Source organism: Theropithecus gelada, chromosome 18, assembly GCF_003255815.1.
Source record: "Theropithecus gelada isolate Dixy chromosome 18, Tgel_1.0, whole genome shotgun sequence".
Lineage (NCBI taxonomy): Eukaryota > Metazoa > Chordata > Mammalia > Primates > Cercopithecidae > Theropithecus > Theropithecus gelada.
In genome coordinates, this window is record NC_037686.1 from 50,249,867 (window position 1) to 50,274,946 (window position 25,080).

At 42.6% G+C, this 25,080-nt stretch overlaps 1 protein-coding gene across 2 annotated transcripts in view; it reads right to left on the reverse strand.

Annotated features, from left to right (window-relative positions):
- Window positions 1-25,080, reverse strand: part of FECH (ferrochelatase) — a 41,958-nt gene that overhangs the window by 11,653 nt on the left and 5,225 nt on the right. The window contains exons 2-7 of one of the 2 annotated variants that reach the window (XM_025365210.1): window positions 23,611-23,737; window positions 16,837-16,956; window positions 15,372-15,520; window positions 10,189-10,323; window positions 6,615-6,721; window positions 2,904-3,002 (exon numbers count right to left, since the gene is read on the reverse strand). In XM_025365210.1, coding sequence (XP_025220995.1) covers window positions 2,904-3,002; window positions 6,615-6,721; window positions 10,189-10,323; window positions 15,372-15,520; window positions 16,837-16,956; window positions 23,611-23,737 — 737 coding nt within the window. Of the gene's footprint in view, window positions 1-2,903; window positions 3,003-6,614; window positions 6,722-10,188; window positions 10,324-15,371; window positions 15,521-16,836; window positions 16,957-23,592; window positions 23,738-25,080 lie in introns of both variants that reach the window. The other variant, XM_025365209.1, reaches the window with a different exon arrangement.

Sequence of the window (25,080 nt, forward strand, 5' to 3'; positions counted from 1 at the left end):
CTCCTCAAAAATATCAACGTGTGGCGGGGCGTGGTGCCTCACACCTATAATCTCAGTGCTTCGGGAGGCTGAGGTGGGTGGATCACCTGGGCCCAGGAGGTCGAGACCAGTCTGGGCAACATGGCGAAACCCTGTATCTTCAAAAAAAACTAATATTAGCCAGGTGTGGTGGTGTGCGCCTGTAGTCCGAGCCACTCAGGAGGCTGAGGTGAGAGGCTCACCCAAGTCTGGTAGGTTGAGGCTGCAGTGAGTCGTGACTGCACCACAGCACTCCAGCCTGAGTGACAGAGTGAGATCCTGTACCAAAAATAAATAAATAAACAAATAAAATCAAGGTGATGAAAGAGAAGCCAAGTATCAGAACTGTCACAGATTGGAGAGTGCTGAAGAAACCCCATAGCCAGATGCAGTGTGGGACCCTGGACTGGGTCCTGGGAGTGAGAAAGGACATTTTTGGAAACACAAGTGACATCCACATGAAGCCTGGAGTGCAGTTAGTAGTATTGTGCTAGTGCTGGTTTCTCAGTGTCGGTAGCTGTACAATGGCTGTGTAAGATGTTAACACCGGTCTCAGTGCCGGTAGCTGTACAATGGCTGTGTAAGATGTTAACACCGGTCTCAGTGTCAGTAGCTGTACAATGGCTGTGTAAGATGTTAACACCGGTCTCAGTGCCGGTAGTGGTACAATGGCTGTGTAAGATGTTAACACTGGTCTCAGTGCCGGTAGCAGTACAATGGCTGTGTAAGATGTTAACACCGGTCTCAGTGTCGGTAGCTGTACAATGGCTGTGTAAGATGTTAACACCGGTCTCAGTGTCGGTAGCTGTACAATGGCTGTGTAAGATGTTAACACCGGTCTAAGTGTCAGTAGCTGTACAATGGCTATGTAAGATGTTAATACCGGGAGAGGCTGAGTAGAGGGTAACTCTGCACTCTCCTCACCAGTTTTCTGTAAGTCTAAAAATTTCTTCAAAATAAAAAGTTTAAAAAGTTGTCAGAAGTGAACGTAGGGGAAGAGAAGAGTGTGCTAGATCATTGTTCTTTCTCACCTCTCCAACTGTCCTCCCCATACCTGACTTATCCTTATGACATCACGGCATTTCCCGGTCCCACAACGAGGCTCGACCAGCAAAATAACCTGGAGGCAGCGTGCTCTGCCCCCAGGTGAAAGAATAAGGAAGCGAGGCCAGGGTGAGAGGAGGCAAGACAGCACCTGGAGTCCCCACATACAAAAATGGGTTTCAGCTGGGCACAGTGGCTCATGCTTGTGATCCCAGCACTTTGGGAGGCCAAGGTGAGTGGATCACTTGAGGTTGAGACCAACCTGGGCAACATGGTGAAACCCTGTCTCTACTAAAAATACAAAATTTAGCCAGCCGTGGTGGTGTGTGCCTGTGGTCCCAGGTACTCAAGAGGCTGTGGCAGGAGAATCGCTTGAACCCAGGAGGTGGAGGCTACAGTGAGCTGTGATCGCACCACTGCACTCCAGCCTGGGCAACAGAGCGAGACCCCGTCTCAAACAAACAAACAAACAAACAAACAAATGTGTTTGCTCTGGGCTGGTTCAAGAGCTTCCCTTCTGGCATCTCAGGCGAGGTCTCACCTTACATAGGATGAGGCGGCAGGAGGATGGACATGTGAAAAGGACTGTATGACACCCGAAAAGGAAAAGCAAACCCATTAAAATAGGCCGGCTTCCAGAAGAAAGGAATTTATCTCCAGGGCCTCCTACCACCCGCCCACAGCAGAGAAAATGAGTAGAGGATCTGCAAGGGCTTGGCCCTAGTGGCCACCAGGGGGCGGTAAGGGGCCCAGTTACAAGCGTGGACCAGACACTGAGGCTGGCTGCATTCCCGACGTTGTTAAAACCTCAATCACACCTATGAAAATGTAATTATCCACCTCTCTGGCTTGGAAAGCACTGGTTTTAGGATACAACGCCAGTTCTGAGCAGATGAAACTGGTTACTTATTCCAAGCACTTCTATATATCATACAGTACACTAGCTTGATCATTCTTGTTTCCAACAATACAACAGCTATGGCACAGATTGTAGCATCTGGATGAATAGCCTAGAGTAATATGATGAACTAAGGAGCAGCCAGACCCCAACTTGATCCTCTATATTCACTTGCAAAAATGTGGTCCTGCGTCTTAGCAAACTGCAATGGCTGCCTGGAATTCAAACAGCCCCTAACAAGTCCATCCAAAAGCATGGGACTGAGAGCGCTTTGTCTGAATGGAGACCCTCCCACTCAACACACAGAAACATCAGGCTGAGCTCTGCCGACAGGGCAGGCAAAAGCAGCCTTCTCTTAACTGTCCCACTTATTAGAAAGTCTTATATATGAATATATCTTCAAGTTATCGTTTTAAAGAAAAGAGGAGCCAGGTGTGGTGGGGCTCACACCTGTAATCCCCGCACTTTGGGAGGCCTGGGTGGGTGGATCACCTAAGGTCAGGAGTTCGAGACCAGCCTGGCCAACATGGTGAAACCCAGTCTCTACTAAAAATATAAAAAATTAGCCAGGCATGGTTGTGGGTGCCTGTAATCCTAGCTACTTGGGAGGCTGAGGCAAGATAATTGCTTGAGCCCAGGAGGCGGAGGTTGCAGTGAGCCGAGATTGCGCCACTGCCCTCCAGCCTGGGCAACACAGCAAGACTCTGTTTCAAAAAAGAAAAGAAAAGAGGAAAAGATCTACTTACATTATTATAATTTGGATTCATTGTTATGAAGTTTTAAGAAGTGAGGCTAGTTAAGTTAGCACCAAGTCTGAGATTTGAGAATTCATTCTTGCACTGGGCTTAGGACATAATGGAAGCTGGACCCATTTCACACATTTAGCAAATGAAATCACCCAATCCTCTGTCACTAGGTCATCCAAGAAAATGTTCGTACTTACAGACATCGGCAGTGAGTGAGCAGAAAACAGAATGACCACCTCGCTTCTCTTCTCAAGTGGAAAACGGTCCAGTTCCTTTAGAATATGATCTGCAAAGCACTGAGGGAGTAATAAGAAAGGAGGATAAAGAGGAAGGGGAGAAAGAAATGGAAGGAAAAAGAAAATATTTTTAAAATGAAGCCTACACCAAAAATCTCAGAGCAACCCTCAAAAAATCAGAACTCTCTTTTTTAAAAAATTGCAAACACTCCAGCCTCTCAGCATTGGTTTATCATCAAAATGGATCATAACGGTTTCAGGGGCCTAGGGAATTTGCTGGGAAACTTCTAAAGCTCGCTAATGGCTCACTGCAAATGCGGGCTGTGGATCTGCTTCCCCTCGGGAAGGACAGGGCACGCTTCCAGATGGAAAGGAAACACAGATGGGAAGGAGAAGTTGTTTTAAGACCTCTCATTTGCTCTGTTAGCAGGAAAACAGCTTACAGGGTCTTTCTAAAGCCTCCTTAGTTTGGCTTTCAGGCATACCACATTAAATACATTAGTCAGGAATAGTAGGGAAATAAGAAAATACTGTTCTATTTTTATAACATTTTCTTCTGAGCCTCGTATCCCCATCAAGTTAAGTTTTATAAAAACCTTCACAACAACAGATGATAGGTGATACCCACCCATTAAATTCACAGAGTGAGGAAAGATGTGGTAAACTTAGGGGCTCATTCAGTCACATCTGTGGAACTTGGGAAAGAACATGGTTCCTGCCTCTCCCTCCAAACCTCTGTCTACCAGACCAGGGAGCTCCCTTCGTCTAGCCGGCACTTTGATTCACATCGATAGGTGCTGAAATACCAGAACTGAAGGGGCTTTCTTTCATCTTATACTTTAATCATTCTCTGTCATTTAGCTTATAAAAAATGCTACAAAAGACACAAATGGGTCAACTGACAAAATCAGAATATGAATGTAGATTAAGTAAAAGTTTAAATATTGATGTTAAATTTACTGAAGTTGAATGTTGTACTGTGGTTATGTAAGAGAATATTCCTGATTTTAGAAAACACACATTTAAGTGTTTAGGTGTAGAGGATGATGATATATGCATAACTTATTCTCAAAAGGGTCAGAAAAAAATCATGTATATACACACACAGAGACACACACATACATACACACACAGGGCATGTGAATGATAAAGCAAGTAGGAGATACATGTTAATAACACATCAATAGGCCAGACGCAGTGGCTCACGCCAGTAATCCCAGCACTTTAGGAAGCCAAGGCGGGAGGATTGCTGGAGCCCAGAAGTTCAAGACCAGCCTGGGCAACATGGAAAGACCTAATCTCCACAACATTTTTAAAAATTAGCAGGGCATAATGGCACATGCCTGTGGTCAGCTACTCAGGAGGCTGAGGCAGGAGGATCACTTGAGCCCCGGAGGTTAAGGCTGCAGTGAGCTATGATCCTTCCACTCAACTCCAGCCTGGGCAAGAGAGTGAAACCCTGTCTCGAAATACTAATAACACAGTAACATAGGTAAAAGAGTAGATGAGAGTTCCTTATACTGTTCTTAATCTTGTAACTTTTCTGCATATCTCAAATTATTTCCCAATTGTCCTTTGTAACTTTTTAAAAACTATAAAGGACAATTGATCAGAAACATGTAAATCTGCACTTGTTGGTATTTTGATATATCAGTGGTCAGCGAAAACTATGGGATAAGCAAACTATTCCCTAATAAATATTGAGATATTATTAATCTTTCCAGAACTCTTGAAATTTGGCAAATAAATATCCTAAGGCATAAAATGGTACCTAAAGTTCAGTTCCCTTTTCAGAATTTATAATGCAAATTCTCAGTAAATGTGATAGGATTAGATACAAACAAAACCAATATTTTCTGGTCTTTGCAGTGTTTGGAAACTAAGGATGCTCAGAAAGGATTATTTTTGGGCCTCAGCCTAGATAAGGAGGCCCACTGCAAGGTTTATACAGGAGTCTAGAACATAAATTTGCCCCAATTAATCCAACAGCTAGATAAATACCAATATTAGAGAAAACAGTAATAAAATGGCTATTTGGAGCAATCACTACCTATGCCAAGTAGAAATGTGGATTCGAAACAGAATTTGTAGTTTTAAACTATATTTTTTGTTTTAGTTTAGGGTTTTGTTTTCTGGTTTCCAAAAATGTCATATCATATCCAAAGCTTAGTGCTTTTCTTTTCTTGGCTTGCAAAGCTGCAAGTAAAAACAAAAATCATACGGCCTGCAACAGCCTCTAAGCCGTCTTCAAAACTGAGGCGCCATGGGCAAGGAGAAGTGCTATTTAAATCACCTAAAACCCATCTGCGGTATTTTCCAGGCGCAACCTCTCTGCAGAATGAAAGAGGCACCGAGCCTCTCAGAGCCTTCAATCACACCATCTAGGAGGGCGGATAAATGCCTCTAAAATTCCCTTTCATTTTATGAACAGAGACTTCCTCAGTTAAGAGACCTTTCCATCGTTCTGCTTCCCCCCTTTTCAAAGGGCTGAATTTTAATGCAAATCTAATTACTCACTTGATCAGGGCAGGCAGATGCTGTGCAGATCCCTCCATTCCCTGCTACCACATGTCAATGCTGACCTGAAACCCCCCTCCTTTCCAATCGCAGGCCTCCCAGAGCAAAACCCAGGCCGCTGGTGCTTCAGGCAGTACTGGCTGGACCCAGCAACACAGCCGTCAATGGTGCACACAGAGACCACAACTACACCCACCCCTAAGGGTAAGCTCCTTCACTTTTTACTTAAAATTGGATTTCAACCCAAGTGTTAACTCTTTATATGCCTAAGGAACACTGCTCTGGGGAGAGCTGGCCTGATTTCAATGATGTCTAGCACCATCTAGTGGTCACAGATTTAAGTGATACCAGGCTTCTAAAGCTGTTAGTAGGGTTTTTTGCCAAGAGTCAGAAAAGGTTCAGGCAGTGAAAAATAAAATGGATAAAATCTAAATGACTTAATATTTCCCCTACCTAAAATAACTCAAAAGCAGAAACTTCTACTAGCAGAACAAAATTATATTTGCCTAATTTAGGGCAATATTTTACTAATTGCCCTCTCATTTTTGACAGGCAGAAAAGAATATAGTAACATCAGTTCAAAGCTATTAACTTTAGAACTGTAATTTTAATTTATTCTCCTAAAATCAAGCATCTGTTAATAAAAATATTATATATATAAATTGTACAGAAGAAATATGAAATTTAATGTGTAAAACTTTATTGAAACGTTCAATTTATTTTCATGTCTCAGAAAATGTAGATATGTTACTTTTACATTTTTAAAATCTTTTGACATTTTAAAGGATTTAGAAAATAGAAAATTTAATTCGTTGGTCAGTCATTCAGCCTACAAATGCGAGTTAACTGAAACACCATGCACAATCTTTAATGCTCTTCGGGTCATAGGAAACACAAAACTCAAAATATTGTTCTGTTATGGTTTGGGACTAATAGCATTAATCTGAAGAAAGAAGACTCTAATCATTTTAATCTTTAAATGTATTTTCTCTTTTCATAATAAATCAAGAATATAATACTTTTATTTAATCCCTAACACACAATTTAAGCAAAGGAACAGTAAGGCTCAGAAGGACATCCACAAACTCAGAAGGGACAAGAAGCTGATACACACTAGATGCTGGGGTGACAGGCAGCTGGCAATTACTGGCTTACCTGGATGAGGAGGTGATGTGTGGGCCACCTGTCAATAGTGCTCCACTTCATCGTGGGCTTCCGTCCCACTTGATTATAGTACCTGTAAATGGCATTTAAGCTGCTGCCTGAAATATACAGAGGCCACTTAGTAGATGCATTTTGATTATGGTGAAAATAAAAAACAGACTCGTAAAGGTAGTATATATAAGTTCAAAGCAGGTAACTGCTTCTATACTGAATCAGTCTAATTACAATCATTTCAATACTCTAAAATGCATATAGATTTAACTACCCTGCAAATGAAGATCACTAAAAAGCAACCAATTTCAATGGACTTTCAGAGATTATTGATGTCAGTTCTAGTGAAAAACAAGATGACTGTAGAGTTATGAAATATAAGCAGTCATATTTGCAGGGACCAAGTCTTACAATTGAAAGTATGTTGGCCAGGCGCAGTGGCTCACGCCTGTAATCCCAGTACTTTGGGAGGCCGAGGCTGGTGGATCACCTGAGGTCGGGAGTTTGACACCTGCCTGACTAACATGGAGAGAGCCTGTCTCTACTAAAAAATACAAAATTAGCCAAGTCTGATAGTACACTTGTAATCCCAGCTACTCGGGAGGCTGAGGTAGAAGAATCGCTTGAACCCAGGAGGCGGAGGTTGCGGTGAGCCAAGATCATGCCATTGCACTCCAGCCTGGGCAACAAGAGTGAAACTCCGTCACAAAAAAAAAAAAAAAAAAAAAAAAAAAAAGTATGTTATTTTTTTTTTCAGTTACAAAGGTTATCAATCCCATTATAGGAAACGTATGGGATGGGGAAGAAAGGAAAAAAGAAACTGACCATTATCCCAGCATGCTAATTACAGTCATTGTTTTACTCTAATATGGTTTTTTTCTTTATAGATGTTTTGTTTTACAAAGTTGTAATTTTTAATACATATGCAATTCTGCATGCTGAGTATTTTGAGCATCTTTACTTAATATTAAGAGATAAATATTTTCCATGTTACGATAAAAGCTTTGTAACTATTGTTTGTTTGTGAGGCGGAGTTTTGCTCTTGTTGCCCAGGCTGGAGTGCAATGGCACGATCTCGACTCACTGCAACCTCTACCTCTCAGGTTCAAGTGATTCTCCTGCCTCAGCCTCCTGAGTAGCTGGGATTACAGGTATGTTCCACCATGCCCAGCTAATTTTGTATTTTTACTAGAGACAGGGTTTCTCCATGTTGGTCAGGCTGGTCTCGAACTCCCAACCTCAGGTAATTGGCCCGCCTGGGTCTCCCAAAGTGCTGGGATTACAGGAGTAAGCCACCGCACCCAGCATAACTATTGTTATTAATGGCCTCATGATAAGGAGAGAAAATTATTGAGGTTCCTGTGAGCTCTCATTCCCTAGAATAAGGTAAATGGACACCAAATCGCTACAAGTAATCTAATAAACTTATATTCTATAAGAGAGAGATGGAAATCATGAAAATTCAAAGCCAAAACGAAGGCAGATGGTGTCAACCCAATGCAACCTTTTCCTGTCTAGGGGAGTTAGCATTGGGGTCACACCCGAATCCTATGAAACCAAGTCTAACACACAGCCTCTTCCTCAATCTTAACAAAGGGCAAGTCCCAAAACATTTCTATGCCTTCCATCACCAACCCACTGGGCTCTCTAACTATAAGAACTATTAGTTACGTTTCCAATTTAAAATGTTAGGAGAGAGCATATTTTAAATCAAATATACTCTCAGACTAAGACTCAACTTCCAAAACAATAAACAGGTTCAATTTTGGTGAGTAGCATACAGAAGAATTCAAATGGACTCCATTCAAGGTTCAAAAACAATCTCTCCAGAAATCAAAAAGTTGTCACCACCATATTCACATTACAGACCACACTTCACAGGTGGATATCATTTTCATATGTGCAAGAGGGCATCTGGACATATGTGTAAGGGAGCATCTGGCATTAGCTCTTTCAGGTTGTGTGGAAACATTCAACAAACAATCCAAAGAAGTCATTAAGAAGGAGAAAAATGTGACTGAGAAATTCGTTTGTGATGAAGACATACACTGGCTCTGCCACAATAGTGCATGTCTAAAAGATCCAACAGATAAACAGCACCTGAGTGGCCTCGAAGAATTCATGTACTTCCCTAAGCCTTCCACAACTTGGACAGATGGATGTACCTGTCCTTCTATGAGATACACTCAAGGAAAACTAAGCATATGCTGAAGGTGTGCACACACTGTCACTTGTCAGAGCCAGCCCTGAAATACAAATCATAGTCAATCTCCTGTCATGTAAATAACAAACTTCTTAATTTATCTAATTGTGAGAGCAGCCATTTACATATTGAGGTGTATTTCTTAAAACAAGGCAAAAGTAGAGCTTAAAAATTCATAAAATCTGACTCCTTCTCCAGTAACATATGACCAGACATTTTGAAGTTGTAGTGGTGCATTTCAAAAAGAAAAATAGTAATTCAGGCCGAGTGCGGTGGCTCACGCCTGTAATCCCAGCGCTTTAGAGGCTGAGGCGGGTGGATCACTTGCGGCCAGGAGTTTGAGAAGAGCCTGGCCAACATGGTGAAACCCATCTCTACCAAAAATACACAAATCAGCTGAGTGTGATGGTGCGTGCCTGTAATCCCAGCTACTCGGGAGACTGAGGCAGGAGAATCGCTTGAACCCTGGAGATGGAGGTTGCAATGACAGAGCGAGACTCTGTCTCAGAAAAAAAAGAAAGAAAAGAAATGATAATTCCAACCCTTGAGGGTATCTGAGAACTCAGGCATTTTAATGGGTTCTCTGAACAAATATTTAAGGCACATAACAAGCTTTGACTTTTTTCAATAGCCTTTTGATTCTCCTTATGGTTATAGAAATGATAAACATTAATATCCGAAAGCTATTTGGGACTAAGAATGTGCTGACCTCAGTCCTTGCAAGGGAATGCAAACAAATGTATCTGTGGGTGACAGCAGCCGCTTTGCCTACAATGAATGATACAGAGATTGCCAAACACCGATTATTCCCCAGCTCCAGTTAAATATACAGAAAACAAGAAGCAGTAACATTTTCCAAAATCAAGAACATAGAAAATTTTGCAAAGGGAACCCCAAACTGGGCTTTAGTTTTACCAGCAACCAACTCATAACTGAAGCACAACAACAGCAATAAAATACCAGTATTTCCCATGTTGTATGGGCAACTTTGCTTTCAAAATGCAGTTACAATCTTTGCTACATCAGTAAGAAAATCTGGGTAGCCATAAAAAGGTTTATCACACAAACCTAAAAAGAGCCTTAAGGTTCATTACGGATCCATGACGCAATGGCATTAAAGCACTGAACACTTACAGCTACTGCCTACCACCCACCATTTGTAATTCCCAGCCAAGTGGCCAATAATTCAAGGGACAGATGGACCATGAGATTTCAAATGGACTGACCTGAACTCTCGTGTTTAAAGAAGACAGGTTGAATTTGCCATTCAAATTGCAAATGATTCATCCTTCCCTCCAGTAGTACTTACACTCCTTGGTTATTTTTGCCAGCACCGTAGCTACCTTTCTACTGGCAGAGAGATGCCCTTACCTGTGGTGGAGCAGCTGTACTGTGGATACTGTGTGAAAGCAATAGCCCTTTCTAGGCCATCTCTCTCCATCTCCTCAATTGCTTCTTCTGTTAAAGGATGGACGTACCGAAATCCAATATAGTATTTGTGAGGGGCTATTAGGAAGCACACGTGGAAAGGAGAAAGTGTTAATCTTTATATAGATTCCTCAGAGTCACCGAACATAATGCAATGCCCAGAACAAAGAACAGTTCATGTAATTTCCTATGGCACTGACGGTGGAGGCAAGTTTAGCATATTCCTTGGATCGTATCCACTCTTCAGCTGGTATGTGGACTTTTAATCACAATTTTCTGGGATCAGCACCCCACCCACACATCTTTACTGCACAGTGGTTTTTAAAACTCAAACTTCTCTTCCTAATTCTCTGTTCTTGGCTGGCCTAAAAAAGTCTCAAGAGAAAGGAGGAAAAAACAACACTGATTCTAAAATATAACTTCCTCTTGCATACCAGATACTATGGTAGACACTGGGCATTATTTTTTTAATTTTATTTTTTTTTTTTTTTTTTTTGAGACAGAGTCTCCCTCTGTCACCCAAGCTGGAGTGCAGTGGCTCGATCTTGGCTCACTGCAAGCTCTGCCTCCCGGGTTCACGCCATTCTCCTGCCTCAGCCTCTTGAGTAGCTGGGACTACAGGCACCCCCCACCATGCCTGGCTAATTTTTTGTATTTTTAGTAGAGATAGGGTTTCACCATGTTAGGTAGGATGGTCTCGATCTCCTGACCTTGTAATCCGCCCGCCTTGGCCTCCCAAAGTGTTGAGATTACAGGCGTGACCCACCGCGCCCGGCCATATTTTTTCAATCATTTAAACCTGATTTTTCAGATAAGGAAACAGAGACTCTGAAGGTTAACTGAACTACCCAAAGTCATACCTTGCAGGTGGTCGAGCTGGAATTAGAGCCTGGGTCTCCCGACCCATGCTTCTGACTCCTCCCAGAAGCCCCCTCACCCGGCTCCTATTACCCAGTTCCTTGAAACCCCAGGCCAACTCATTTATACATAAAAAAAGAAAGAGTTCTTGGATACGTAAAAAAATTCATTGATAACAAATGATTAAAATGATTCTCCTCATTACACATATAAAACAGTGCTTAATTTGGAGGTGCCACGTGGGATTGAAAGCCATCGTTCTTGGTACCTAAAAGGCCCATGCCTGATGCATATCCTTGTGTTCTTTCCCTGTCCCTTCCCTGTCCTTTCACTAATACCCTCCTCTATCTTCTTTATCCTCCCGCATCTTCCTTTCCTATGGTTCAAAAACATCCACACCACATAATTGCTTAAGCATGTATAAAGTCATAAAACTACAAGTTTCCTAAACTTACTTAGTCTTGTTTCCTTGTCTTTTCATAGGATTACATATAACTTACACTCAGGGATGACAGTGAGAATCACTACATGAATGTCAGGTAATAATAAGACCATGATAATGTTACTGTCCAAAGCATTAGCAGGGGCTGCAACTATGAATGTGACATAAATTGCCACAAGAAACATTTAGGTTAAAGTGAAGGAAAAGACGGGAGTTTATCTCATTTAAACATAGATATATACAAGGATGACATTCCTCCTAACTTGACCCAGAGAACTATGAGCCAATGGAACACATTCCCAAGGGAGAAGCAGAATGCCGTTAGGAGAGAGAAGCACATGTGCGCACAGAAAGGCTGGTTGGACTCAGTAGTCTCTGGTTGGGGACTGCAAAAGAGAGGAAGGAAGTAAAACTGAATCATTTTTAGTGCTCTGTCCATTTTCAGGCCACGAATTTCATGCTGCCTTGCATGAAATGATCACTAGCAATTAAAATATATCAGAGGACATGATCCCATAAGCAAACTCCAAATGACTTAATTGTTCAAAGATTATGTGCTTTGTGCTAAAAACTGCCAACTATTACAATACCATCAAAATCCTTGAAGCAACTCTTGGTGATCTGAGCTGAGGTTTAGCAAGCAAGTGGAAACTGTTTTCGAATCTACGTTGAAACAATACAATGATCAGAATGACATCCCCAGTGCTGCAGGTCAACTAGCTTCTCACATTTTCTTTTCACCTGTCCAGTATCTGAAGATTACAGTCTAAACGCCTGGAGTCTGGGAGTGCCTCAAATCGTGCACACTAAGAGGTAGAGGGGCTGCCCTTGCAGATAAAGACACAGCAGGTGGCCACATTTTAAAGTGAGACAGAGGAAAATACCCTAGAAAGAACTGCTTATGTTTTCTAAATGCTTTCTAAAGACAACCTGTAAACACATATTGTAGAAAAAGCGGCAATGTACTCTCCAACTGGGCATATCCTGAAGAACCAACAAACAGTGTTCACGGAGGCCCCTTGTCCACCAGGGTGGGTTTCACACAGAGGCTGGCTGTCCCTGGAAGGACGCAGGGACGGGAAGGAGCATCTCTGATGCTAACCAGCGCCACATCTCATGGGCACATCTGGCCGGAGTGAGCCCAAAACACATCACTCACTGGCCTAGCCTAGGTACCCTCAGAGCAGCCGTCTAATGTAAACAGTCTTCAGCAAGAACTACTAAAAGATAGAGAAACTAGATTTTTAAACAGCAAAACTTCACTAATTTAGCATATACAATAGTTCAAATGTCCGATTTGTACATGATTTTTTGAAAGAAAAGTTTGAAATACGTAGCAAATGCTTCTTAATTTGTATCCGATCATGAACCCTGTGCTAATCATGAATTAAAAAGCTCACGTATATTGAATTTTTGTCACGTTAATGCCTTTCAGGATTATCTCATTTAATTTTCACAAGGATCTAGGAGTTGGGTTCTATTACCATCCCCATTTTCTAGCTGAGGCTTAGTGAAGTAAGTAAACTGCCTGAACCACAGCAGGGAAGCCAGCACCATCAGAGAAAAGAACCTATACTCCAGCCACACTGCATCCGGTAAAGAACAGAATTATTTCATGAGTCACTAAAAGCAGTTACAAGCCAAACAGTTAAACTACAATTTGTATAGCATATTTGAGATTTAGACTTTCCATCACATGATTACACTTCTCATCTATTTCCGTATCTATTCTCTACATTTCTGCAATGCAACTACATGAAACCACTTCCTGATATAACTCACTGTCTTAGTTAACTGGTCAATTCTATGAAACCAGCGCAAGTCTCAAAATGTCCACACTGGCTACCAAGCAACAACCACTTCCCTAAAAAATGACAGCATGAAACGTGTTTATCTGTTTGCAATTATCACATTTTCTGGCCTAAAGAGAATTTTTCTTAATAGAAATAAATGAATAGACATAGTTCAAAAGTAAACTTTACAACTGTATAGGAAAGAAAGGATCAGAAGGGAGGAGAAATGAGAAGGAGATGGAGAGGTACCCCCAACAGCCTCGCCACAGAGACAGGAGGTAGCGGGAAGGATGCCCTTCTGTCCATTCCTTTTTCAAGTCTGACAACTCTACCAGGACTTCAACTCCTGGGCTTACGCAATCCTTCTGCCTCAGCCTCCCAAACAGCTGGGGTGTGCCCCATCCCCATGCTTACTAGGGCTCTTTATAATGATGGGTACTACAGTAACATAAAAACAGGAAAAATGGGAACCTTTCTGCCTCCTCTTCCCACTGAAGACACCATAGCAATTGCAAATCTGGTTCATAATAAACCATTTTTTTTTTTTTTGAGACAGGGTCTCACTCTGTTGCCCAGGCTGGAGTGCAATGGCGTGATCGTGGCTCACTGTAGCTTCAACCTCCCTGGCTCAAGCGATCCCTCCACCTTAGCCTCACAAATAGCTGGGCCTCCAGGCGCGTGCCACCATGCCTGACTAATTTTTGTTGTTGTGCTTGTTGTTGTGTGTGTGTGTGTAGACAGAGTTTCACCATGTTGCTCAGGCTGGTCTTGAACTCCTGGGCTCAAGCGATCCACCCGCCTTGGCCTCCCAAAGTGCTGGGATTACAGGCATGAGCCACCACGCCAGGCCCACAAGAAATCTTTGATCAGGATAAACTGTTAATGACTGGAGTTTGTTCTCTATCAAGTAGGTGTGAATGGAGGGCTGACATTTTAAAGGTGCACTGCCGCATGCACGGAGGAACTGCATAAGAAATGCCCTTGAGCCACAGCTGAAAGCAGGAAGCAAGCCAAATATGCAGAAGCACAGTTGAACGATTTTCCATGTGAGGTGATCTGAGAAGGGGCCAGGACCCTTTGTTATTTTGTGCCATGGGAACCAGTGGATTCTGAGAGCAGCTGGAGTGGACGCTTGCTCAGTGATGTCGGGAAAGAGTGAAATGCTCCTTTTGGAGCTGTTCTCCTTGAGGGTTCCCAGTGTCACACACCTATCCTGATCCCAAAGCTCTAAGATATATTTGCAATGAATGTAATTCATGTGTCCTAAGATGTACATGTTTTTGGTTTTAACATTTCTCATATCAGTCCAGTTTACAATAGATGGTGTCTTAAAATTAACTGGTAGTGCTTTTGTGTCTTAGTACTATACAAAACAGGCTGTCCTGCAATCAATTGTGTCTTCAATGTGTTTAATACGGCATTTTTACTTCATCCATGCATTTAGTGGTTCATTCTGCACACTATTATTCTGGATAGAGGTTCTCAGATGTGCACAATCCTCTTTTTGGTGCCACATCCAACGAGGACCTTCAATACCTTATTATGGTGGTATCCTGAGAGCTGACAGCATCACTGCAAGTTGCTTAGTGTCTTGTGGCTTCCATGATAGCTAGCTAATACTGCTCTAAATATTCTAATTAGCTATCCAACCAGAAAGAAAAGGCAATAGCAGCAGACTCAATTTATTTCTCAAAGATTTCTTTCCAGCATAATGATATATGCATCTTTTATTTATGGTATGTTGCTTATGCCTTATACTCTACCTCAACTTAACAAACATCTCGAACTTCCTTTTGAAACTCATGTCCCAAATCCTTAGGTTTTTTTCACTTGTAATGTAAGAAGTCATAGCAAAGGCTAAAGGTCAAGGGATAATGCCTGGAGACCTAAATTAAATGACCATGTATTATGTAGAAACACCACAAATCGCGTTGCCAGTACATATGAAGCATTTAGCTTCTACTACTGTTTTGAATTTCATAACTACTTTGAAAGAACTAATCTAGTTACATGTTAATGAAGAAACACCATACCTGTGTTGGGGGACAATTCATCCAGCAGCTTCACCATGCCCTCTCCCTGCTTGGAAGTCCATATCTTGATGGGGGACCCGCCTCCAATCCTGCGGTACTGCTCTTGAATCTTGGGGGTTCGACGTTTGGCGATGAATGGTGCCAGCTTACTAAATCATTTAACACACAGGTAAGTGGATTTTATTCCACCTTAGCAACCTGAGAAATGTTTTCTACTCAATAAAAAAAAAAATAATAAGCAAAATTTTAGAGAGCCTAACAAGATTAAGCCTTTAAAATACAAGCTTGAGGTCATTGACAATAGCCAGCTGTCTTGTTGTAGATTATGGAGCTAAAGCTAGACCCGCTCTGAGGAATACCCAGCTGTGCTCCACAAGTTGTTCCAGTAGCACACTCTGAAGATTCAGGACGCACAACACCCACGCAGAGAACCCTGGATGTGTGCTAGCTACTAGAGTAACACATTTTGATCCCACACCTAACGAGAACTAGGATATAAGACAAAGGCAGTATACATTTCTCTTAATTTAAAAAATAAAGTCTATTAATCTTATAGATACACTTGCATATAGGAGCAAAGATGTATGCACAAGACTATTCACTATATTCACTGCAATCCTGTAAACAACCTAATTGTCCAACATGAAGCACGGATTAAACAAATGAAGTTACAGCCATATCATGCAATTCTAAAGAGTAATCAAAAAATGAGTCAGACCTATATATCGATATAATGTTATGAAACAAGATACAGTGTTAAGTTTAAAAAAAAAAAAAGGAAAGTTTCAAATATAGTACCTAAGTACCTTCACATTTGTGTAACAAAGTGGGGGAGGGTGTGTGTGTGTGTGCGTATGTATGTCTATACTTGGATATGCACAGACTATTTCTGGATGTAACAGAGTTGACCTCCAGGTGAGTAACTGGGGGTACAAGGGGAAAGGGACATTTGCCTTTTACTGTAATTACTTTTATACTATTTGTAGTTCTTATCACATGCATGTATTAATTTTTCATTACAAAAATCTATTTTGAAAGAAAAAGGAGAGAAGGAAGAAGGGAAAGAAGGATGAAAGGAAAAGAAGGGCAGCAACAATCCATATTTATAGTACAAACGAATAATAATCATTGCTTCCCTGACTGTTAATCAGCCGTTAAGTGCCAAGGACAAATACATCTTTAAAAATCTTTAAAGGTGCTTAGGCTATGTCAAGACAACTGCAATTTCCAGGGCTCTGGGGAGCAAAGGGCTCAAGGAGAATCCTCACTAACTTATTTGCTCTCTCCCCCGGAAATTTTCTGATATCATATCCTTCCGATGTCCAATAGAAAACAATGCTGCTGCTTTAACCATTACCAGATACGCATTAAAACAATTTACTGGTTTGAAACTACAGAATTGAGAGGCGCATGTCAATGCAGTGCCAAGGTTATAATCAAGTCGAGGTGTTTATATGGATCTCACTTCTGAATAGGAAGCGTCATGAGGTCTCGGTCCAAGAAGAGTCTCAGAAGGAAGTCGTGAACGTCTCCGAGGGTTTCCGGGCCTCCCATGTTTAGCATTAATATTCCAGTTTTGGGCTTCCTACATAAAATAAAATACAATGGTTGATTTGTCACACTTCTTATTTTCTTCCAGGGTGGAATCTTGGTTCAGCCAGCAACCCGTATCTAACCTGTTCCGTACAAAGGTAAATACTACGGCTCTTTTCACTGCCATCACACGGATACCTATTCAGGGACATCTGTGGCCTCCAGTTCCTCATGGTCCCAAGCTCAGACGCGGACCTTTGTCTTTTGGCTTAATCCATGATATCAGTCTTCACTCAGCTGGAAATGTTTCCCTTTTAAAGTCTCAGCCTGAACAGAGATCGAATCTTTAGGGACTGGGAGTCAAGGTAGAAGTCTAAAATTGTCCTGAGGCTAAAGCATTTGTACATGTGAATGCCATGCGAATACAGAGGTTACCCGACCTCTCCCAACTTCAGGTTTCCTCATCTGGAAAACACAGCACCCACCACCTACTCAAAATGCTGTTTTGAGAATTCAGTGGTAACAGCTTCAGTCACTTAGCAAGTGCAGGCACATGGTAAGTTCTACTCTACACAGAGCAGGGTTCCCCCCTAATTTTAAACCTCCACAGTCTAATACCAGCCCATCCCCACTCTTGCATCTGCTCCTGTCTCTTTAGTCAATGATTAAATTAAATGAGTACTGACTGAAATTATTTTTTACATTTTATTGTATTTTTGAAATGGAGTCTCACTCTGTCACCCAGGCTGGAGTGCAGAGGTACGATCTCAGCTCACTACAACCTCCGCCTCCCAGATTTAAACAATTCTCCTGCCTCAGCCTCCTAAGTAGCTGGGATTACAGGCACCCGGGCTAATTTTTGTATTTTTAGTAGAGATGGCGTTTTGCCATGTTGGCCAGGCTGGTCTCAAAATCCTGACCTCAGGAACCGGCCTCAGCCTCCCAAAGTGCTGGGATTACAGGCACGGGCCACCGTACCAGGACTGACTGAAGTTATTGCTTTCTCCTCTGCTTCCTTCTCTAGGACCTCCCCCTATTCCTTCACCCGTGGCTCCTGTTATGATAAACTTCTCCTCTCCATCCTGCATGTAAATTCACTGCTAGATAATTCCTCCAAGAACTGGTGCTAACATTCAAATTAGTCCCAGGCTAGAGAATCAACCACTGAATGAGCAGGAAGAAGCAAAAAGAAAGCAGAGCTCTATAACAAGTTTTAGGTCAAGCAGTTTCTGGAAACTTAAAAAAACAAAGTACTAGGCAAAAATGTAAACCTAAAATCCAGATCAAGCTCCGGAGTCAACACAGCCCAAAGTGAGCCAGGCCGGGAGCTCTCCACTCCTAAGCCCCGCCAGAGAGCAAGGCGAAGCCGGAGCAGGACCAGGTGCCTCTGGCACGCTGGCAGGAGCCATCAGAAGACCTTGTGTGTCCCCATGAACAGGTAGCCATGGGATGGCAATAACTGGGGAACTAAAGAACAAGGAGCATTTCTTCCATTCATTCATCTTTTTTTCATTTTTAAAAATTGAGATATAACTCACATACCATAAAATTCACCATAATCTGAACAATTCAGAGGTTTCTAATACATAAGGAAGGGCAGGAAACCACCACAACTATCTAACTCCAGGACATCTTTACCCCACAAAGAATCTTTGTATCCATTAAAGCCACTCCCCATTCCCTCCCTTCTCACCCCTGGCAGCTACTAATCTCCTTTCTGGGTCTATAGATTTGCCTATTCAGGACATTTCTGGGTCTATAGATTTGCCTATTCATGTCATAGCATGAATCAGTACACTTCACTCCTCTTTATTGCTAAATAATATTTCATTATATGGTTGTACCCTCTATCCACTTTCAATAAAGCAACTGAAAAATAACCAGCCTGCAGTTTATCTAAACACCGTCATTACGAGTGCTGAGGGGTCTACTTCCTGAATCTCCTATACCGGACCACGTCTGACTACAGCAGCGACTAAGCCAACGCTGCTGAGACAGAGCCTGCATAGAAAAACATTCTTTATGTGCTTGACAACTAATGATACTACGATGACATCTTTTTTCTTTTTTCTTTTTTTTCTTTTGAGACAGGGTCTCACTCTGTCACCCAGGCTGGGGTGCAGTTGCACAAACAAGGCTCACTGCATCCTCGACCTCCCGAGCTCAAGCGATCCTCCCGCTTCAGCCTCCTGAGGAGCTGGGACCACAGGCACCTGCCTCCATGCCTGATTACTTTTTAAATTTTTTTAGAGAGACGGAGTCTTGCCATGTTGCCCAGACTGGTCTCAAACTCCTGGCTCAGGCTCCCAAAGTGCTGAGATTACAGGTGTGAGCCATTGTCCCGGGCTTATGATGACATCTTAATAGGTAATTTTTAAACAATTATTAACAACATTTGGCAATAATGTAAGGCAGCAGCGTATGTCAAATGTAAACGGGTGGAAACTTTTCTTGATCAAACCTATTGGAAGTGAATGAGGTAAAAATCTGATTTCTCAACCTAATTTTTCAGAATACGAATCAATTCCTGGGGAAGGAGAAATATGGCATTACAATGAGGTCAGGGATTTTCTCATTTAGACCCCATTATAAAGATTAACTAAGGTCCCTTTTCACATCATTGTCTTCGACCAGGGTTTCTCAACCTCAGCACTACGGACGTGTGGGGCTGGAGAGTCCTTTGTTGTAGAGGACTGTACTGTGCAATGCGGGAGGCTTAACAGCATACCTGGCCTCTACCTATAGATGACAAGAGCACACACCCCACCCCAGTGTGACAACCCAAAATGTCTCCAGACATTGCCAAATTTGTCCCAGGAGGCAAAAATGCCCCCTTCCCCCTGACACTCTAAGACACTGAGAATCACTGTCTTAGAGGAAGAGGGCTTCATCCCCTTTTAAAAAACCAAGCAACTGTAGTGAAGATGTGGTTGTTAGATAACTCTTCCATGCTCGAGTCCTATGACTGCATTAACAGGGGTGTGTTGAGTTCTCTTTCCTTGATATTTGAAAATTCCAGATGCATTATTTTGTGATATTCCTTTAATCTGTCTACTTAGACCACCAGTCTTCTCCTGGGATCCTGTCTTTCGCCCTCAAAATCTGTGACTCACAATAAATTAAGTGCATTTCCCATGGATTGCTGCCAGTTAACAGATTACTGGTTAAAAAACCTCAGGCTAAAAGATTTACCCAAGCCACAGACGGTATCAGTGTGCAAACGGGATTTAGAGCTGTTTTTCATCTATAACACCTGAGCTCAAAACAAGAGTGGCTTTAAAGGGGATGCTACTCTGCCCTGCTCACGGTTTTGCAAACCCATGTTGATCTTACACATTAAAGAGATGCACACGACTTGAAAATACCTAAATACACATGCACTTAATTCAAAACTGTGTTGTGCATGATGAATAGCGCATTAGTAAGTCCTAGTCTGACACCCCTCTATTCTAGAATGTGAAGTGAAAGCTTTAGTCAAGGGCCTCCATCGCCTCTCCTTCCAGACAGAACGCACCTGAGACCAAGGTCTGAACGTTCATGTTCCGTTTGTTTAAACATAAAAGTGTATTCAGCAAAATATATTTAAAATGTCTCACTTGGAAAGGTTTCAACATTTTGCCATTTTTATATCCCGGGACTCTCAAAATACAAGGTTTTTCCTTGAAATATTAAATGTACGTAACAGAAACTTAAGCTTGTCAATTCATAAACAATAATTCTATTCTACTCTATATGGTCAGCCTCAAGAAAAAGTAATAAGATCCCAGCTCTTCATTGAACCTCTAAGACATGATTGGCCTGTGGGTTTACGATGCCTCTAGAACAGAATTTGGCGAACTACAGCCCAGGCGCTAAATCTGTGTACACACATACACCCCTACTGCCTGCTTTTGTAAAGAAAGTTTTACTGGAACACAGCTCCCCTCATTGTTTATGTAATATCTGTGGCTGCTCTCACATTACAACAGCAGAGTTGAATAGCAGCAAAAGAGAGAGTTTGGCCTACAAAGCCTGAAAAATTTACTGCCTAACCCTTTACAGAATGAATCTGTCAACCCCAGCCTAGTGTAGTGTCTACCCTAGTAGTGCAATCTAGTCCAGCCCAAGCATTAAGCAGCACAATGCCTTCATAATGTCTGCCATCAGAATAATCCACAAAGACACTCATTGCTTCACCATTTCTAGTATTAAAAAACTAGAAATCACCTACACGTCCCATAATGTTGGACAGGGTAGTTTATGACTTCATAAAATCCTCTTCAGTTACCAAAATAATATAGACAAATATTTATATGATGATAAATAAAAAGAGGGCATTATAAATATATGATGTATAGTACGGTCACATCTTGCTAAATACATAGAGTGAATCTTAATAGTCATGCAGACAAAATTGGCCTGGCTGGTTGTTCACACCTGTAATCTCAGCACTCTGGAAGGTTGAGGCAGGAGGACTGCTTGACCCCAGCAGTTCAAGATAAGCCTGAGAAATACAGTAAGACCTTGTCTCTATTTTTCTTTTTTAAGAAGAGAGAAACAAAATATTGGGTGGTAAGACCTTTCATAATGTTTAAAGTATTTTTTTCCCTGTCTGTATTCTCTAAAATGATCCCATGTATTTTATATAAATATGATCTAACGTTACTTAGTAGAATTTAAAGATTTTCATTTAATTTTAATAATATTAAGGCTACTTATATTAATGAGTTGCCACTAGAATAACACACAAATGAAATAATTTTTCTTCCAGGATTTCACATTGAATCGGTTCTTCAGTTTCTATCAAATCCCAACCCTCAGGACTTATGGCTTCAGTGGGGAGAGGGGCTGGAAAGGGTAAGGAGAAATGGAATGGGTCCTTCTTGGCAGGCTGCCAGATGAAGAAGGTATCCAATGCCCATCCCCAAGTAACCTCAGGTTACACAGCACTAAATCATCATACTCATGATCATACAGCAGAAAATAATAAACACACAATAAGAAAATTTTGGTTTTGGCCAGGCACGGTGGCTCGTGGCTCATGCCTGTAATACCAGCACTTTGGGAGGCCACAGCAGGAGAACTGCTGGAAGCCAAGAGTTCAAAACCAACCTAGGCAGCAAAGTAAGACCCTATCTTTACAAGAAAAAAAAATTTTTAATTAGCTGGGTGTGGTGGTGTGCACCTGTAGTCCTAGCCACTCAGGAGGCTGAGACAGGAGGATCGCTTAAGCCCAGGAGTTCAAGGATGCAGTGAGCCATGATCACACCACTGCACTACAGCCTGGGTGACAGTGCAACACTTCTCAAAATAAAAACGGTGGCTCATGCCTGTAATCCCAGCACTTTGGGAGGCCAAGGCAGGTGGATTACTTGAAGTTAGGAGTTCGAGAGCCGCATGGCCAACATGGTAAAACCCCATCTCTGCTAAAAATACAAAATTAACTGGGTGTGGTGGCACACACCTGTAATCCCAGTTACTTGGGAGGCTGAGGCAGGAGAATCGCTTGAACCTGGGAGGTGTAGGTTGCAGTGAGAAAAGATCAAGACACTGCACTCCAGCCTGGGTAAAAGAGCAAGACTCCCTCTAAAAAAAATATATATATATACACACACACACACATATATATATATATATATATATATATATATATGACTGGGTGTGGTGGCTCATGCCTGTAATCCCAGCACTTTGGAAGGCCAAGGCAGGCGGATCACTTGAAGTCAGAAGTTCGAGACCAGCCTGGCCAACATAGTGAATTCCCATCTCTACAAAAAATACAAAAATTAGCCAGGCATGGTGGTGTGTGCCTGTAATCCCAGCTACTTGGGAGGCTGAGACATGAGAATTGCTTGAACCCGGGAGGTGGACGTTGCAGTGAGCCAAGATTGTGCCACCGCACTCCAGCCTAGGTGACAGAGTGAGACTCTCCCAAAAAAATAAAAAATTTTATATATATATTATACACACACACTCATACCTGTATAATTTTCATCACACAATGTGTGATCTAGGAGAAAGGTCATGGAGTTAAATAGGTCCTAGCTACTTTATCTCGCTCTGCCTGATATTAAAGGGTGCTGTTTCTATGTACTCATCTCGATAACTTCCCTTTATAGAGTCTTCTGTTGCCTCTGTACAGAGGAAGACTTGGGAGCAGTTGTGACTTCTGTTCCTAAAGAGGACCCTTGCAACAATGCCATGCCTGCTGCCAGCCACCAGCAACAGAAGAGGTGAGGTATGAAACGTGTACTTCACTTCTTTAATAGATGATAAATCACATTACTTCCTTTATAATTACGTTCACTGTGTTAAGGGATGAAAAACAATACTCTAGTTTCCTATAGAAATTCTTGGTAGATCAGTTATTCGTTATCCTGTACAGAACATACATTTCATAGGCATAATTATGTTAGGTTCATAAATACATTTCCAGCATATATAATTTGTGTTATATGACATATTCCAGAACCAAATTCTTAACACAATTTGCAGACTGTACTCAACTATGTCTTTTAACAATAGCCCTGTTGCGAGGAAAGATCCAGTGGGGAAGGAGGGTGTAAAATCTGTGGTTTAACAGCTGTTGAAAGGAAGCCAAGAAAATAGCACACCGCTCCTTCCACACTGGCTTTTCCCAGCACCTTTCCTCCTAGGCAGCTTGGGTCTACTAGTGTCTGCATCAATAAAGAGAAATCCTTATTTGTACCTGATGTTAGACTCATACCTCTTCTGCGGTTGAACTTGAGGTTTTGCATGCTGGGCATGCTGGGCTGTTTCTGTGGCGGCGGCTGCTGCAGCTGCACCTGACTTCCACCTCCATGGCTGACAGACCCTCCAGCTGCTGGATGCCACTGTGACAAAATTAAAGTGCTCGCATGAAATCTAGCTGGAAAGTAATTTCTTCCGAAGAAGTCCTCAGAGCATAATTCCTGGATTTAAAATTGAAAGAGATGCGATGGCAGAAATGATTTTCCTAGCATTTCTCTGCCGGCAGGTAAAGGCACTTAAGGCCTGTCCGAGGGGATGGGGTGGAGGATCGCTCCCCTAGGATGGCCGATGAGAGCCTGCAGGGAAGCATTTTAGAAACTACACACACCTCCTCTCCCCACCTCGGCTGCAGATGTTGATACAATCCCTCACAAGAAGCCCTGTACGAGACCAACATGACTGACAGTAGCGTGCTGCTCCTGTGGAAGGAGAAGGGGCTGCAGAAAAGGTGAAAAGCCGCCAATTTCAGGAGTGGCAACTGGGCCAGTTTTCACATAGCTGCAGTTCTCCCTTCTGCCTCCAAGCCTTCTTCAGAAAGCACTGGTGCTGAGAACCCAGTACTGCCCTTGAACCTTGACAAGGGGCCTCTGCTTCCCAGGGCCTGTTTTAGCCCTCCTCCCACTGCACCCCACCCCGCGGGGTCTGCAGTCTCTACCACCAAGGAGACATGCCCCGCCAGGAGTCCACATCCCACGTACCAGATCAGGCTCCCAGCGCCCCAGGATTCCCTGTCCCCCAAGCTCCACACCCACTCCCAGGGTCGGTGCAGGCATCTTTTCTGGATCCATCCTCCTGAGGGAGGTTGTGCCATCAGTGTAGCAAGTCGTGACCTGAATGGTGGCCAAGGGATAGCCGTTTGCAGGAGCAAGAGTGGAACTAGGCATGCAGACCAGAGAATCCATCCAGGCTGTGGGCGAGACTCCTCACAAGGCCAGAAAGAGCTGGCGGCAGGAAGAGAAGCAGGAAAGTGTATGAATCAGAGGCAACTCTCCAAAGGCCTCTGCATTTCTGCAGGAGCTCAGAGAGTTCAAGAGCTCACCCTTCCAGGTCGTGATCAAGGTCTATTTGTCAACATAGGAGGACAGAACATATTTCCCAGCTTGGTAGCTTGCAATATCCCACATACCATATATGTGCCTTCAAGTATACCCTTGTCCTGGGCCCCACAGGAGGTGGCAGTGGGCCTGAAGAACCCACCTGAATTGAGGAGTCCGTGTGCCATACTCAGCTGTCATATGAAGAGTACTAGTCCTTAAACATCCAGTGAAATGAAACTGAAGCCACAGAGGATGTACTGAAGATGGCCATGTGAGAGGGCGGTTACTATGGCGCCTGGTGCTATGCACATGACCTCTTCCCCATTCTCAAACCGGTCGGTTAGAAACCAGCTTGCCATCAGTCTCCTTCTGCCCTCCTCCTCCTAACA